The following is a 12,172-nucleotide window of genomic DNA, read 5'->3' as shown; positions in this document are numbered from 1 at the left end:
TGTGATCACTATGTACTTCAATATGTTTTAATTTTCGGGGTTCCCTAAATGAAGTATAGAGCAACTCAAGAACAAGACAGAAAGCTAATGGGGGATACACTCATCATATAATAATTTTCAAAACATCTGCTAAATATTAATTCAGTGAAACAAGTATTTAAAGACTACCTCACTGAATTAATTCACCGGTTCCATTAAAGGAAGGAGGTGAATGGTTAAGCAAAAACACTTCTCTTTCGCTTTCTCTTCCTTTTTCGAGCCATTTATTTTTATGGCTACATCAATTGTGCATATCAGGACTTACACTGGCTTTCCTATAAAAACAGTGTCAATCATAAGCTAAAGGGAGCAGAGGTTTAAAGGTGATAGCAGAGAAGGGAAACTAAGAGGTGAAGCTGAGAATTACAGAAACTGAGCAACCTTATATAATATATTACCAGGGAAAGCCAAGCATAACGGGAAGAACTGGAGGAAGATGACAGGGAGGAGAGATTACATAAAATACTAATGTGCCCCCAGGGTTCCGGAACTAAATGGTGAAGAGTATGTCTAGATAAGCTGGAGAGAGTTCATTGTAAATTTGGAGTTCAGAGTATAAGATGACATGAATGAAGAGATAAGTGCCTGAGTACCCAAGCTGATGAATTCATAAGCATTCCTGCAGGAGCTCGAAGAACACCCTGATTACCTGTGGTTCCCTAGAGGCCAGAAAAACTTAGTGTGTTGCACAGAGGGGAAGAATGCTGGGTACCTTAGTCACCTTTAGGTTCAGTGCCATTAATACCAGTGCTGTTACCATCATTTACTGAGCTCTCTCTTCTTATCCATGCTATAGCTCTTTCCAGGTTCATAATTACCTCCCTCAACCTGATCTTAATTTACGTCTCCTGCCACTTAACTGCTTCAGGTCTTCAGAGAAGCAATTATTAAATCCCTATGCCAAAATACTAAATGACCCCTCAGGAGTTGAAAAAAGTTATCACAGATTCCCTTTATGAAGTAATCAATGTGTTCCCTAGCCACCACAAAAATAGGCACAGGAGAGACTCGATGGATACCTTGATAATCATTCGCAAGTGCGTGCACACATGCATTCATTGGCTAAAGATGCACTGAATACCAACTATATGCTAGGCTTTGTGACACTAGAGATATAGATTTGCAAAGCAAGCATCTCCCTTCCTGGAGCTCCCAGTCTAGAAGCAAGAGAGGCACACCACCACCAATGATGCACTATGTCGATTGCTGCTGGGTAGGGAGCTGGAACAGGTCAGTAGCACTAGGAAGACTACAGGGAGAATCCAAAGTGGACAGGACAAAGGAGTTCCCATCATGGCTCAGGGGAAATGAATCTGACTAGTATCCATGAGGACGCAGGTTCGATCCCTGGCCTCATTCAGTGGGTTAAAGATCTGGCATTGCTATGGCTTTGCTGTAGGCCAGTGGCTACAGCTTTGATTCAACCCCTAGCCTGGAAACCTCCATATGCTGTGGAAAAGACAAAAGAAGTGGGGGGGGGGGGGGACAGGACGAGGGAAGTATTATCTAGATGTCTCCTAAAGGATAGGTAGAAGTTTGACTGGAGAATAAATTATCTGGATGGCATTCCAGAAAGAGACCACTCAACTTTAGTTATAGCAAGAAAGTAAATTACCATGACCAATTATAAAAATTACCATTCCATCATTTCATTCAGAGGTGTTCATATTATTCTTTTGGCATTGGTTCCACATGATTTTAAAGTGTTATCATAAACGTTTATTGACACCACAGAGTGGAAAAGGCCTCCTCATCCCATGTGGCACTCCGACCAGTTTGCCTTATCAATGTCACTCGGCTCTATCACTTCATGCAGCATGGCATCACTGCGTCAGACCCTGCCTCCCTTATAAACACTATGCCTTTGCTTTCCTCTCCATCCCTGTCATGGTCCAGCACAACAGGTCTGATCCCAATTTCATTCTCTTCTATTCCTCGTGGCTAGAAAGGAAAAGTAGAAGATAGCTTGTTACTTTGCTTGTGTAACATCGGATTAGAACCCTCCAATTAAATACATTCTTATCCCCTTATGTCAGCCACCCTGATCAAATCTAAAAGACCTTCCCGGTTCCTTTCTTTTAAACCTTTTTATCTCACTCTGCATGTAACAAGCAATATTCAGGTCAGAGGCCCAGGTTCTGGTAAAGCTGTTTAAATTTTGTGGGGGAAGTAAAAGACCTTCAATAATTTTTAATGGTCAAACCACTCAGGGTACATGAGTAATAGGAGATTATTGTAGACGTAACATAAAGAATACAAATAAGGAGTTCCCGTCATAGTGCAGTGGTTAACGAATCCAACTAGGAACCATGAGGTTTTGGGTTCGATCCCTGGCCTTGCTCAGTGGGTTAAGGATCCGGCGTTGCCGTAAACTGTGGTGTAGTTTGCAGATGTGGCTTGGATCCCGCGTTGCTGTGGCTCTGGCATAGGTCTGGCAGCTACAGCTCCGACTGGACCCCTAGCCTGGGAACCTCCATATGCGGGGGGGAGCGGCCCTAGAAAAGGCAAAAAGAAAAAAAAAAAGAGTACAAATAAGGCCCAGCTGCTAGTGGGAGAGCTATAATACTTCCCCATTCTCTCCCAACTTGAGAAAGGGTGTAAATCTGGGTGGTTACAGGGAGTTCCCTTCATGGCTCAGTGGTTAACAAACCCAACTAGGAACCATGAGGATGCGGGTTTCATCCCTGGCCCCCGCCCCAGCTCAGTGGGTTAAGGATCTGGCGTTGCTGTGGCTGTGGTGCAGGGCAGCAGCTGTAGCTCTGATTCAATCACTAGCCTGGGAACTTCCACATGCCATGGGTGAGGCCCCAAAAAGCAAAAAAAAAAAAAAGGCAAAATTCTGGGTGGTTATATATAGATAATCATGCTTCTACATCACTTACTTTATAATTAACTTACTCAAAAGCACTAGCCTTTTAAATAGTAATGATATTATCTGTCATTAGAGCCATCCCTCCAGTGGTCATCACATGCCAGGTTACCTAACACCATAGTTGGTTGTACTATAGGTATACTAGCTGTACTAGGAGAGAGAATGATGGTTTATCTGTCCTTGTTTGCTATGTTCTGGTGTCCTTCTAATCCAAATGCTTTATCTGCGTGTGTAGGTTTTGATGAACAGTGAGTAGTGTGTGCTTTATGTCTTGGTCATATGTTGATAAAGTGACTTCTCTATTGAAAGAGAGGAATGAGGGAGTGGCAGTTAATAGCTCCAATTTCCATATGCCATGAGTGCGGCCCTAAAAAGACAAAAAAAAAAAAAAGGAATAAAAGAGTAAATGACAGGGAGAGAATAAAACTAAAGTTTAAAACTCTGCACCATTTCCTCTTTCATCCAAAAGGAGAGTAAGAGGAGGATAGGATCAGGAAGAATTTACAAACACGGAGCACTTTAATCCTCAAAACCACTCTATTATATAGGTACTGTAATCATCCCACTTTACAGTCTTGTGAGAAGTTAGTAACTTGACTAAGAGCACAGAGGTAGTAAATGGCAGAGCCTTGAACTTGAATTTTCTGTCTCCAATTACCATTCCTGAAAAGCCTGCCTCCTGGAGGACATTTCCTTGGTAAAAGTCAGACACTAGGCTCCAGTCTGCCATATTATTTTAGTCCTAAATGGCTCCAGATCTCTGGCAGGACCCCCAAGAGAGGGAGTCAGCTTATTTCCCGTTACTCATTCACACCTTTCACCCTAATCAGTAGACTTGCCTTCACCCACTAGAACTTTTTACTGTCCAAGCCCCAAACAGGCTGAGGCTCCTTTCATTAATATTAATACGTAAGTAATTAGAAATCTAGACAAGTTTGTTTGCATCAAACCTAATAGATTAAATTTTGTTTTATAAAAACAATCAGCATACATGAATATTTTTAGTTGAAAAAGTTCATCTATTGTTTATTACAGTTATGATACTCGTATTACAATAAGGCAAGAATAGCCTCTAAATGTTCATTTTTATTTACATGAATTAGAGATAATTCAACTTCTGAAGTCTTTGCAAAGTTCGGCTTCAAATGGCTTTGATAAATTACCAAATAAACCTTTAGTTATTTCATATTTCTAAAAAATTTAATTAAAATAAGTTTTCTATAAATACATGGAGTGATTTTCCTAAAAAGGGAAATGTCTATCTCTTTCTAAGTTGACAAAAATATATTTTTTGGAGTTCCCGTAGTGGCTGAAAGGTTAACAAACCTGACTCGAATCCATGAGGATGCAGGTTCGATCCCCAGCCTCGCTCAGTGGGTTAAGGATCCTGGGTTAAGGATCCAGCATTGCTGTGACCTATGGGGTAGGTCACAGACACGGCTTGGATCCCACATTGCTGTGGCTCTGGTGCAGGTGGGAGGCTACAGCTCCGATTGGACCCCTAGCCTGGGAACCTCCACATGCCACCTAGGGTGCGGCCCAAAAAAAAGACCCAAAAAAAAAATATATATATATATATATACACACATATATATATTCATGTGTGCAGAAGCAGAGGAAAAACAAATGGAGCCTTGAGCCAGTAAGGATTTGAAATTTGACTCTGCCCCTTTTTTAGTAGAAGGGAAAATTATTTGACTTCTCTAAATTTCCATTAAATAAGCTAGTATTTAGAACAATGTCTGGTATGCATCCAATAAGACTTAGCTGTTATTAACCCAAAGGGAGTAATTGCTACAAGCAATCCCTCTAATTTAATTGGGAATTCCTATAAAGCAAGAATACCTAATCTACAAATTGCCTTCAAATGTAATGAAATTTTAATACTAAATTTAACAATTAATGAAGATGATATAGTAGCACACTTTGGAGACATTTAATTAAACATTCATTGTTTCAATCTTGCAGCTTTCTTTTAGTATTCTGAGCCTTTTTCTTTCTGGTCTCAAATATTGATTTTTATTGGTCCTTGAAATTTCATAGGCCCTAAGCACTGTGTCTGTAGTACTTGATGGATAGAATGGCCTTGGCCAAGGTAAATGGGACAGCTTTGAATGCTACATTTTCTAGCTCCAAATATTATTCCTGTGATAGTCTGCCTCCCGAAGGACATTTTTTCTCAGCAAGAGTTTGGAAAGGTTTCTAGAAGTTTTGGAAAGGTTATTAAACAGAGACTCAAAGATAGGACAGTAAAGCAAAATCCTAGACATCATTTATGTGCCAAAATTCTTAAATTACTTTTGCCTAAATTCAAAGTTTACACCAAAACCTAGGCTGAAACTGGCCCTGCAATTAAGCATAAATAAGAGAAATAGTGATTGAGAGTTAGAACTGACATTGATCCAAGAAGGAATATCTTTTTTTTTTTTTTTTTGCTTCTTAGGACTGTGGCTGTGCATATGGATGTTCACAGGCTAAGGGTCAAGGGATCGAATCAGAGCTACAGCTGCCAACCTATGCCACAGCCACAGCCACGCCAGATCCGAACTGTGTCTGTGACCTACACCACAGGTCACAGCAACGCCAGATCCTTAACCCACTGAGCAGGGCCAGGGATTGAACCCACAACCTCATGGTTCCTAGTGAGATTCGTTTCCGCTGCAACAAGACAGGAACTCCAGAATATCCTCTTTAATAGAGTGGGACTGCATCTTGACAGACATAGTTATCATGTCGCTTTAATTCCAAATGCTTAGTCTTAGGTGACCAGAGAATAAAATTAAGTTTTTAACCCAATATATAAAACAGACAAAATATTTAATATTTCAAAGGATTTGGATTTCACATACTATTACTTAGAAAAATCTGAACGAAGAAACATGAGAAATGTATGATGTCATTTTAAAACTTTAAGCAGTGGTTCTCAAAGTGTGGCATACAATGGACCATGAGGGCAAAAATATTTCAAAACAGTATTAGAACACTATTTGCTTTTTTCACTGTGTTGACCTTTGCATTTCCAAACTGCATTGTAAAAGTAATAGTGGGTAAAACTGATACCTTAACACAAGCCAAGGCAATAATATCAAACTACCAATAGTGATTGTATTTTTCACCTCTTCTCAATCAGAGAGGAGAAAAAAAAGAATGCATACAAGAAGTCAGTTTAGCTCTAGAATATCCTTGATGAAGCAGTGGAAATTTTTTAATTTTATTAAATGTCAACCTTCAGTATCTTTTAATATTTAGTGCCATGTAATGAGAAATAAGCATAAAGCACTTCTGCTGTTTATAGAAATATAATGGGTATCTCTAGGAGAAGTACTTATTTAAGTTATAAACTGAAATAGCTGCTTTTTTTTCACAGAACATCTTTTTTTTTTTTTTTTTAATGTTTGTACCCATGGCATATGGAAGTTCTCAGGCCAGGGACTGAATCTTAGCCACATCTGTGACCTACACTACAGCTGTGCCAACACCAGACCCTTTTAACCCACTGTGCAGGGCCAGGAATTAAACCCATGCCTCTGCAGGAAACTGAGCCACTGCAGTCAGATGCTTAACCCACTGTGCTACAGCAAGAATGCCCAGGACATCATTTTTACTTGAAAAAAAAAACACTGGTAGCAAACGATGGTATCCATATTTGAATATTTGGCAAACATTTTTGCAAAAAAATTTTTTTAAAAAGGATATAGGGGGAGACTACCACTTCAAGGAAAACAACTAACAAACTTAATAAATTTTAAGCTTTTCAAGATAAAATTAGAATTTTGGAAAATTTTATCTGCCACCATGAGCTTGGCCTCTTCCCAGTACTTGAAAAATTTTTGAGTGGTGATGGTGATATTAATGAAATTCTGATAGTGTATAATAAAATTAATTACCTTTTGGAAGATCTGCATGAGTCAGTGAATCATTATTTTCCAAACAACCAATGCATGATATTACATATCTATTCAAAATGGAAGATAGACTAGTAAGTTGTAATGTAACAGTATTAATCTAGTCCAAGATTACACATGGCATTTAACTTCTAATAAATTATCATTTGTCAAATTTGGGTGGAGTAGCAAAGAATAAATGCCTCAATTATTTAAAGAGGCCATTAAAATACTCTCTCCTTTTATATATATCTATGAGGCTGTATTTTCTTCACAGCCTTGAACAAAAACAACGTATCACAACAGATATAATGCAGACACAGATATGAGAATCCAGGTGTCTTCTATTAATCCAAGTATTTAAAAAATTTCCAAGTAAGTAAACAATGCCACTTTTTAAACTATTTTTATTTTGGAAACTATAATTAATTTTCATAAAATTTCACCTGTATTAATGTGTGATGGGTTGGTTTATTTATTTACTTTTGGCTGCACCTGCAGCATGTGGAAGTCCTCCCAGCCAGGGATTGAACCTGTGGCGCCATAGCAGTGACAACACCAGATCCTTATGCCACTAAGCCACCAGGGGAATCCACAGTTTTTAAATAAATTAATATCTGAAGACCTTCTTAGTTCCAATTTCTAATATGAAATGTTGATATAACCTACATAAATAAAAGTTCTCCAGTGCTCAACTTTTGAAAGTGAAAAAGTCCTGTGACCAAAAATTTTGAGAATGACTGCCCTGAGGTTAAATACGTTCTAAGTCAGCAGCCACTATGACATCAGCATCAGGTCAGTCTATGAAGGGTTCCAAACAGTTGCCCATTATGATATCAAGCTCTCCAGCTGGTCTGCCCTCTAAGAAGCTAACATCAAAGAGGGTCTACTATTGCCCTTGATGTTCTCTACAGGGCATTCTGTGATGTTACCAGGAAAGATACCCAACAAATAGTAAGAGGAAGACCATTTCATTCTGACATTGCTTCTTTCTTTGATTTTGGTCAGGTTTCCCAACACCTTGACACTTGTTTCATTATGAAAGATGTACAAACTTCAAACCAAAAGGGTAAAAGCTGCTGCTGGGAAGATGTGGAATTCAAATTTCTCCAAGATCAGACAGTCTCTTAAAAATGTTTACCATAAATGTAAGAAGCAGCACCCAAATTCAACTAGATATCCAACTATGACTTCCTATGATTGTGATCAAGATGACATTAACACTGATGAAGAAATGAATCTTATAGCAATGCTCCAAGATATTAAAACTTCCCAGATTGAACTCGTAGGCCAAATGACTGACATTATCAGTGCAGTATTAAAAATCCAGGAAAGGATTGACTTTTATCAGAAGGAGATGGAGGTACTGGAAAACAGAATGAATGTTAATGAAGACAAACAGTACACAATAACTAAAGATACCTTCTCAATGAAAGAAGATATTGATGCTTTAAAGAAGATGAAAGAACTGGAAAACCAGAATTCTTGCTCTAGTATACATTGTTTAGAGGTTCTGGAGGGAGAAAAGAGTAAAGAGATCATAGAACTGCTTCACAAACTCAGAAAACCAGGAACTTTGAAGAACATGTTGGCCTCTACCGACGCTGGAATCTCTTCAGCAGAACCAGACAAAGTGCCCAGTTATCCCACTGATCATCTTGAGGAAAAATCAATTTTTTCCCAAACTAAAGTTGTGAAGAAAAGTAACTGTCAAACTGCATTAAGAAGCTTTCAAAAAGCAAAGTCAAATATTTATATTTACCCAGACTTGAATACATGGATCAAGCTAACTTTTGTCCATGGAGGAAAGTGGAGATTTTTCCTCAGGGCAACCAAGTTAGAGGAATTCATCCAGTGGCTTCTTTCTAGGCCAACCCTCCCTCCTGAGGAACCACAAGTCATAACCCAGAGATACTGTCCATTCACTAGACCTATTGCAAACTTGACCACAATCTGTTTCTCTGTTTTCAATTATATTTACTGTCTTTTTGGTTCCTCAAAAGAGGAAGTAACTCGACTGTAATTTTCTGCTTGCTTGGCACAAAATAAATTGTAACCTGGCCTTTCAAAGCAGTCACACATCGTTGTGGCTGCTGTGAACTCCTTGGTGATTAGCTCATTGTGAGTCTACCACATGTGAAGTTTCTTTACATCTACAGTAAGTTGAGGCCTATCACCTCTTTGGATATTTGCAATGAATTTTCTGTTTCTCAAAGGCATTTCATGCAGGACTCATCCAGTGCCCATGTCATAGATAATTGGAAACAAAGAATAAGGGGCAAGGAATGAGAAACTTTGGTGGTCCCCATGTCAGTTTTCTATGCACTCTTGTCTTAGTAGCCTTTGCAGATAAGATTTGTGATACCAGAGACAGTCTCTACTAACAAAATTTTAAAAAGCATAGAATGAAAAAGATAGCTGTCAAGGCTACTAAAGTTAGAGCTGTAAAAATGAAAGGCACTGAAAGGACAATTTACAGCCAGGAAAGTATTTATTCCAACAATGGGATTTTTCTTTCAACTTCCTCTCTATCAAATAATTGGAAAAGTGGGGAAAGCTGAATATGGTATAGGGCTTTTTTTACACTTTCATGAAATGAGACAAATACAATATCTTCTGACTGATACAGAGGAAAAGGGAAAATCTGAGGAGGAATTTGTGAATTAAGTTGAATCTCAACACTACCACCACAGATGCTTATATGACAGTCTTTTTTTTTTTTTTCTTTTTAGGGCCACACCCATGGCATATGGAGGTTCCCAGGCCAGGGGTCAAATCAGAGCTACAGCTGCCAACCTACACCACAGCCATAGCAATGCCAGATTATAGCCCCATTTGCGACCTACACCACCGCTCGCGGCAAGGATGCATCCTTAACTCACTGAGCAAGGCCAGGGATCAAACCCACATCCTCATGGATACTAGTCAGGTTTGTTACCGCTGAGACACGACGGGAACTCACTTAGCTCAGTGAAATGAAATCTACCAATAGAGAGTCATATGCTGTTAAATTGCAAATATTCTTGGGAAGTGCAATATTTTAAACAATTCTCAGTTAATAATTTGAAAGGAGGACTTTGGCAGTTAGCTAAGAACAACCCAGTTTCAAATGAGGACAAAAGAGCTGAGTACAGAGGACACTAAGGGATAAGTAGGATGAGAAGACACAATGTCATCTGGTGCCCTTTGGTAACAATTATACATGATAATTTTTTCATTTACAAATGCATTTTATTTGATCCTTCTTTACAAATGTATAGATAATATGTATACACAAATAACTTTTAAAATATGTCAATAGGCATATGGAGCAGCACGGATGATATTATCATATACCTACTTCAAGCAAGATTATTTAATAAAAGAGTTTATTTTCAATGGGTTAATAGCGCTAACAAAGAAAAGCATCATTGTGATAAAGGTACCAGCAATTTCTGTCTATATATTGACTCTCAGGGGTATCTGTAAAGAACAGCCAGACCTCCAGCTTGGCACACTGGCTGTGACCCTCACATCCACTAGGGGAGCTCAGCCGACCACAAGCAAATGACATCAAAAGTGGCTTCTGATAGAGTAAAGAGTGACACAGCTGGTATTTTCCTGGGTCATCTGAGCCTCCCTATTTTTTTTTTTTTTTAAGGGCTGCACTATCAGCATATGGAAGTTCTCAGACTAGGGGTCAAATCAGGGCTGCAGCTGCCAGCCTATGCCACAGCCACAGCAACGCAGGATCCAAGCCACATCTTCGACCTACACCACAGCTCACAGCAATGCCAGATCCTTAACCCACTGAGAGAGGCCAAGGATCAAACCCGAGTCCTCATGGATATTAGTCAGGTTCGTTACCTCTGAGCCACAACGGGAATTCCTGAGTCTCTGTATTAATGCACACTTTCACTTTTTCTCCCCTGTATGTCCCCTTAGCACTTGCTTAGTGTTTCTAGAGAAGCAAAGTGTTTAGGGAAGAACTGGGTATCAGAAGACCTTAATTCTGTGCGGCCTTAAATTCTACACTTACAACTAGCTTTGTTTTGTCATCTATAAAGAGCGACTCATTATATTCATTTAGTAAGTATTTTTTCAGTGTTTGCTAGTAGCAAGGGATAGTGGACGGTTAAAGAAAAAGTAGAAGACATCTGCTATACTGTGGACACATAACGTTGAATGGGACAAGTAAAACATACACACAGCTCTAAGATACAATAGATGGGGATGGGCATTTTATATATTGTGCTCCTGGTATCAGAGGAGAAAGAGTGTTGATGAGCCTTGTCGTGAGGAAGTATGGTGAGGAGGAGGTGGTGGGGGCGGTGTGCCAGGCAGAAGGAAAAACAAACAAGAGAACCGGAGTGGGGCCCTGCAGGGAATGTGGGAAATAAAAGCCACCAAGCATTTTATGAAAGTACTGACAGCCAGCATTTCCACTCTTTTATGGTCTCGTTTATCTCTTCAGGAATCCCCACCATGTTCATTTTAATCTCTTTTTTACCTACATAAGAATGTTAAAGGGGGAGAAACTGAGAGGGACTTTACGTGATTTTCTCAGGATCTCAAACGTTCCCTAAAGGCATCTACTTTTCCTGTTAATTCACATAAGTTCCCACCAAGGAAAGAGAATTTTGCTCGAGTCAATTATTTATTATCATCACCTAGATGAGATGTCACAGGACTCAAAATTACAACTCAGTTTGACCTCCATGTAGGCAAATAGTTTTTCCCCAATCCTCGCTCTCAACTTCACCTGCCTCCCATCCTACTCACCTCCATCCCCAGCCGGCTCAGAGGAGGTGATGTCTCTGGTCCGCATTCCTCCTCCAGTGGCTTGTAGGCCTCCATCAGTCCTGCTTTTCCTCCATCTTAATCACCACACACCAGGTCTTTGTACTCCACTCATAGAAGTACATGGTTGCCTTATCCCTGTGTGTTCCCCTCCTCTCTTGGCGCTCTCTCGTCATCCTCCTTGAGGCCCTCCCGCCTGCCCCCACCTCCTCCTCTCCCACTCTTTCCACAGCTCTTAGAATCAGGTCTTTCACGCTCTCTCTTTTGGACTCTTCCCGTTACTCTGGCAGATCCTTCTTAGTTTCTTAGATGATTCCTCTGTCACTAATCATTCCCTTAAAATACTGATGCTTCACTTTTTTAATCACTCCCAGATCCAAAGACTCCTAAGCCAGTCTCTCCTGGGACATCTTGAGCTTTCGTTCCAAGTGGCAACTTATCTTCTCCACTAGGATGTGTACAGCAGTCTTTACTTCCTAAGATTAAGCTTAATGCTCTTCCTTCTTCCGACTCAAACCCATCTCTCTTCTAGTATATTTTTTGTTAATGGCATCACAATGCAAGCTATCCACATCACTAAATTGGAAATTATTCTCAT

The 12,172-nt window shown here is 39.6% G+C and overlaps 1 protein-coding gene and 1 long non-coding RNA gene across 2 annotated transcripts; one reads left to right on the top strand and one right to left on the bottom strand.

Annotated features, from left to right (window-relative positions):
• Positions 1 to 1,686: 1,686 nt before the first annotated feature.
• On the bottom strand, positions 1,687 to 6,869 carry LOC125113224 (uncharacterized). Its single transcript, XR_007131387.1, has 2 exons — positions 6,799 to 6,869; positions 1,687 to 1,980 (listed from the first exon to the last, which is right to left on the bottom strand). It is a non-coding gene; the product is annotated as an uncharacterized LOC125113224 (long non-coding RNA).
• A 794-nt stretch (positions 6,870 to 7,663) lies between these two features.
• Positions 7,664 to 8,868, top strand: CCDC54 (coiled-coil domain containing 54). The gene has a single exon (XM_047755779.1). The coding sequence runs from the start codon at positions 7,841 to 7,843 to the stop codon at positions 8,816 to 8,818; it is 978 nt and encodes a 325-aa protein (XP_047611735.1). The 5' UTR covers positions 7,664 to 7,840; the 3' UTR covers positions 8,819 to 8,868.
• The last annotated feature ends 3,304 nt before the right edge of the window (positions 8,869 to 12,172 follow it).

This window comes from Phacochoerus africanus, chromosome 1, assembly GCF_016906955.1.
Source record: "Phacochoerus africanus isolate WHEZ1 chromosome 1, ROS_Pafr_v1, whole genome shotgun sequence".
Taxonomy (NCBI): Eukaryota; Metazoa; Chordata; class Mammalia; order Artiodactyla; family Suidae; genus Phacochoerus; species Phacochoerus africanus.
This window is presented reverse-complemented; position numbering and strand designations above follow the sequence as displayed.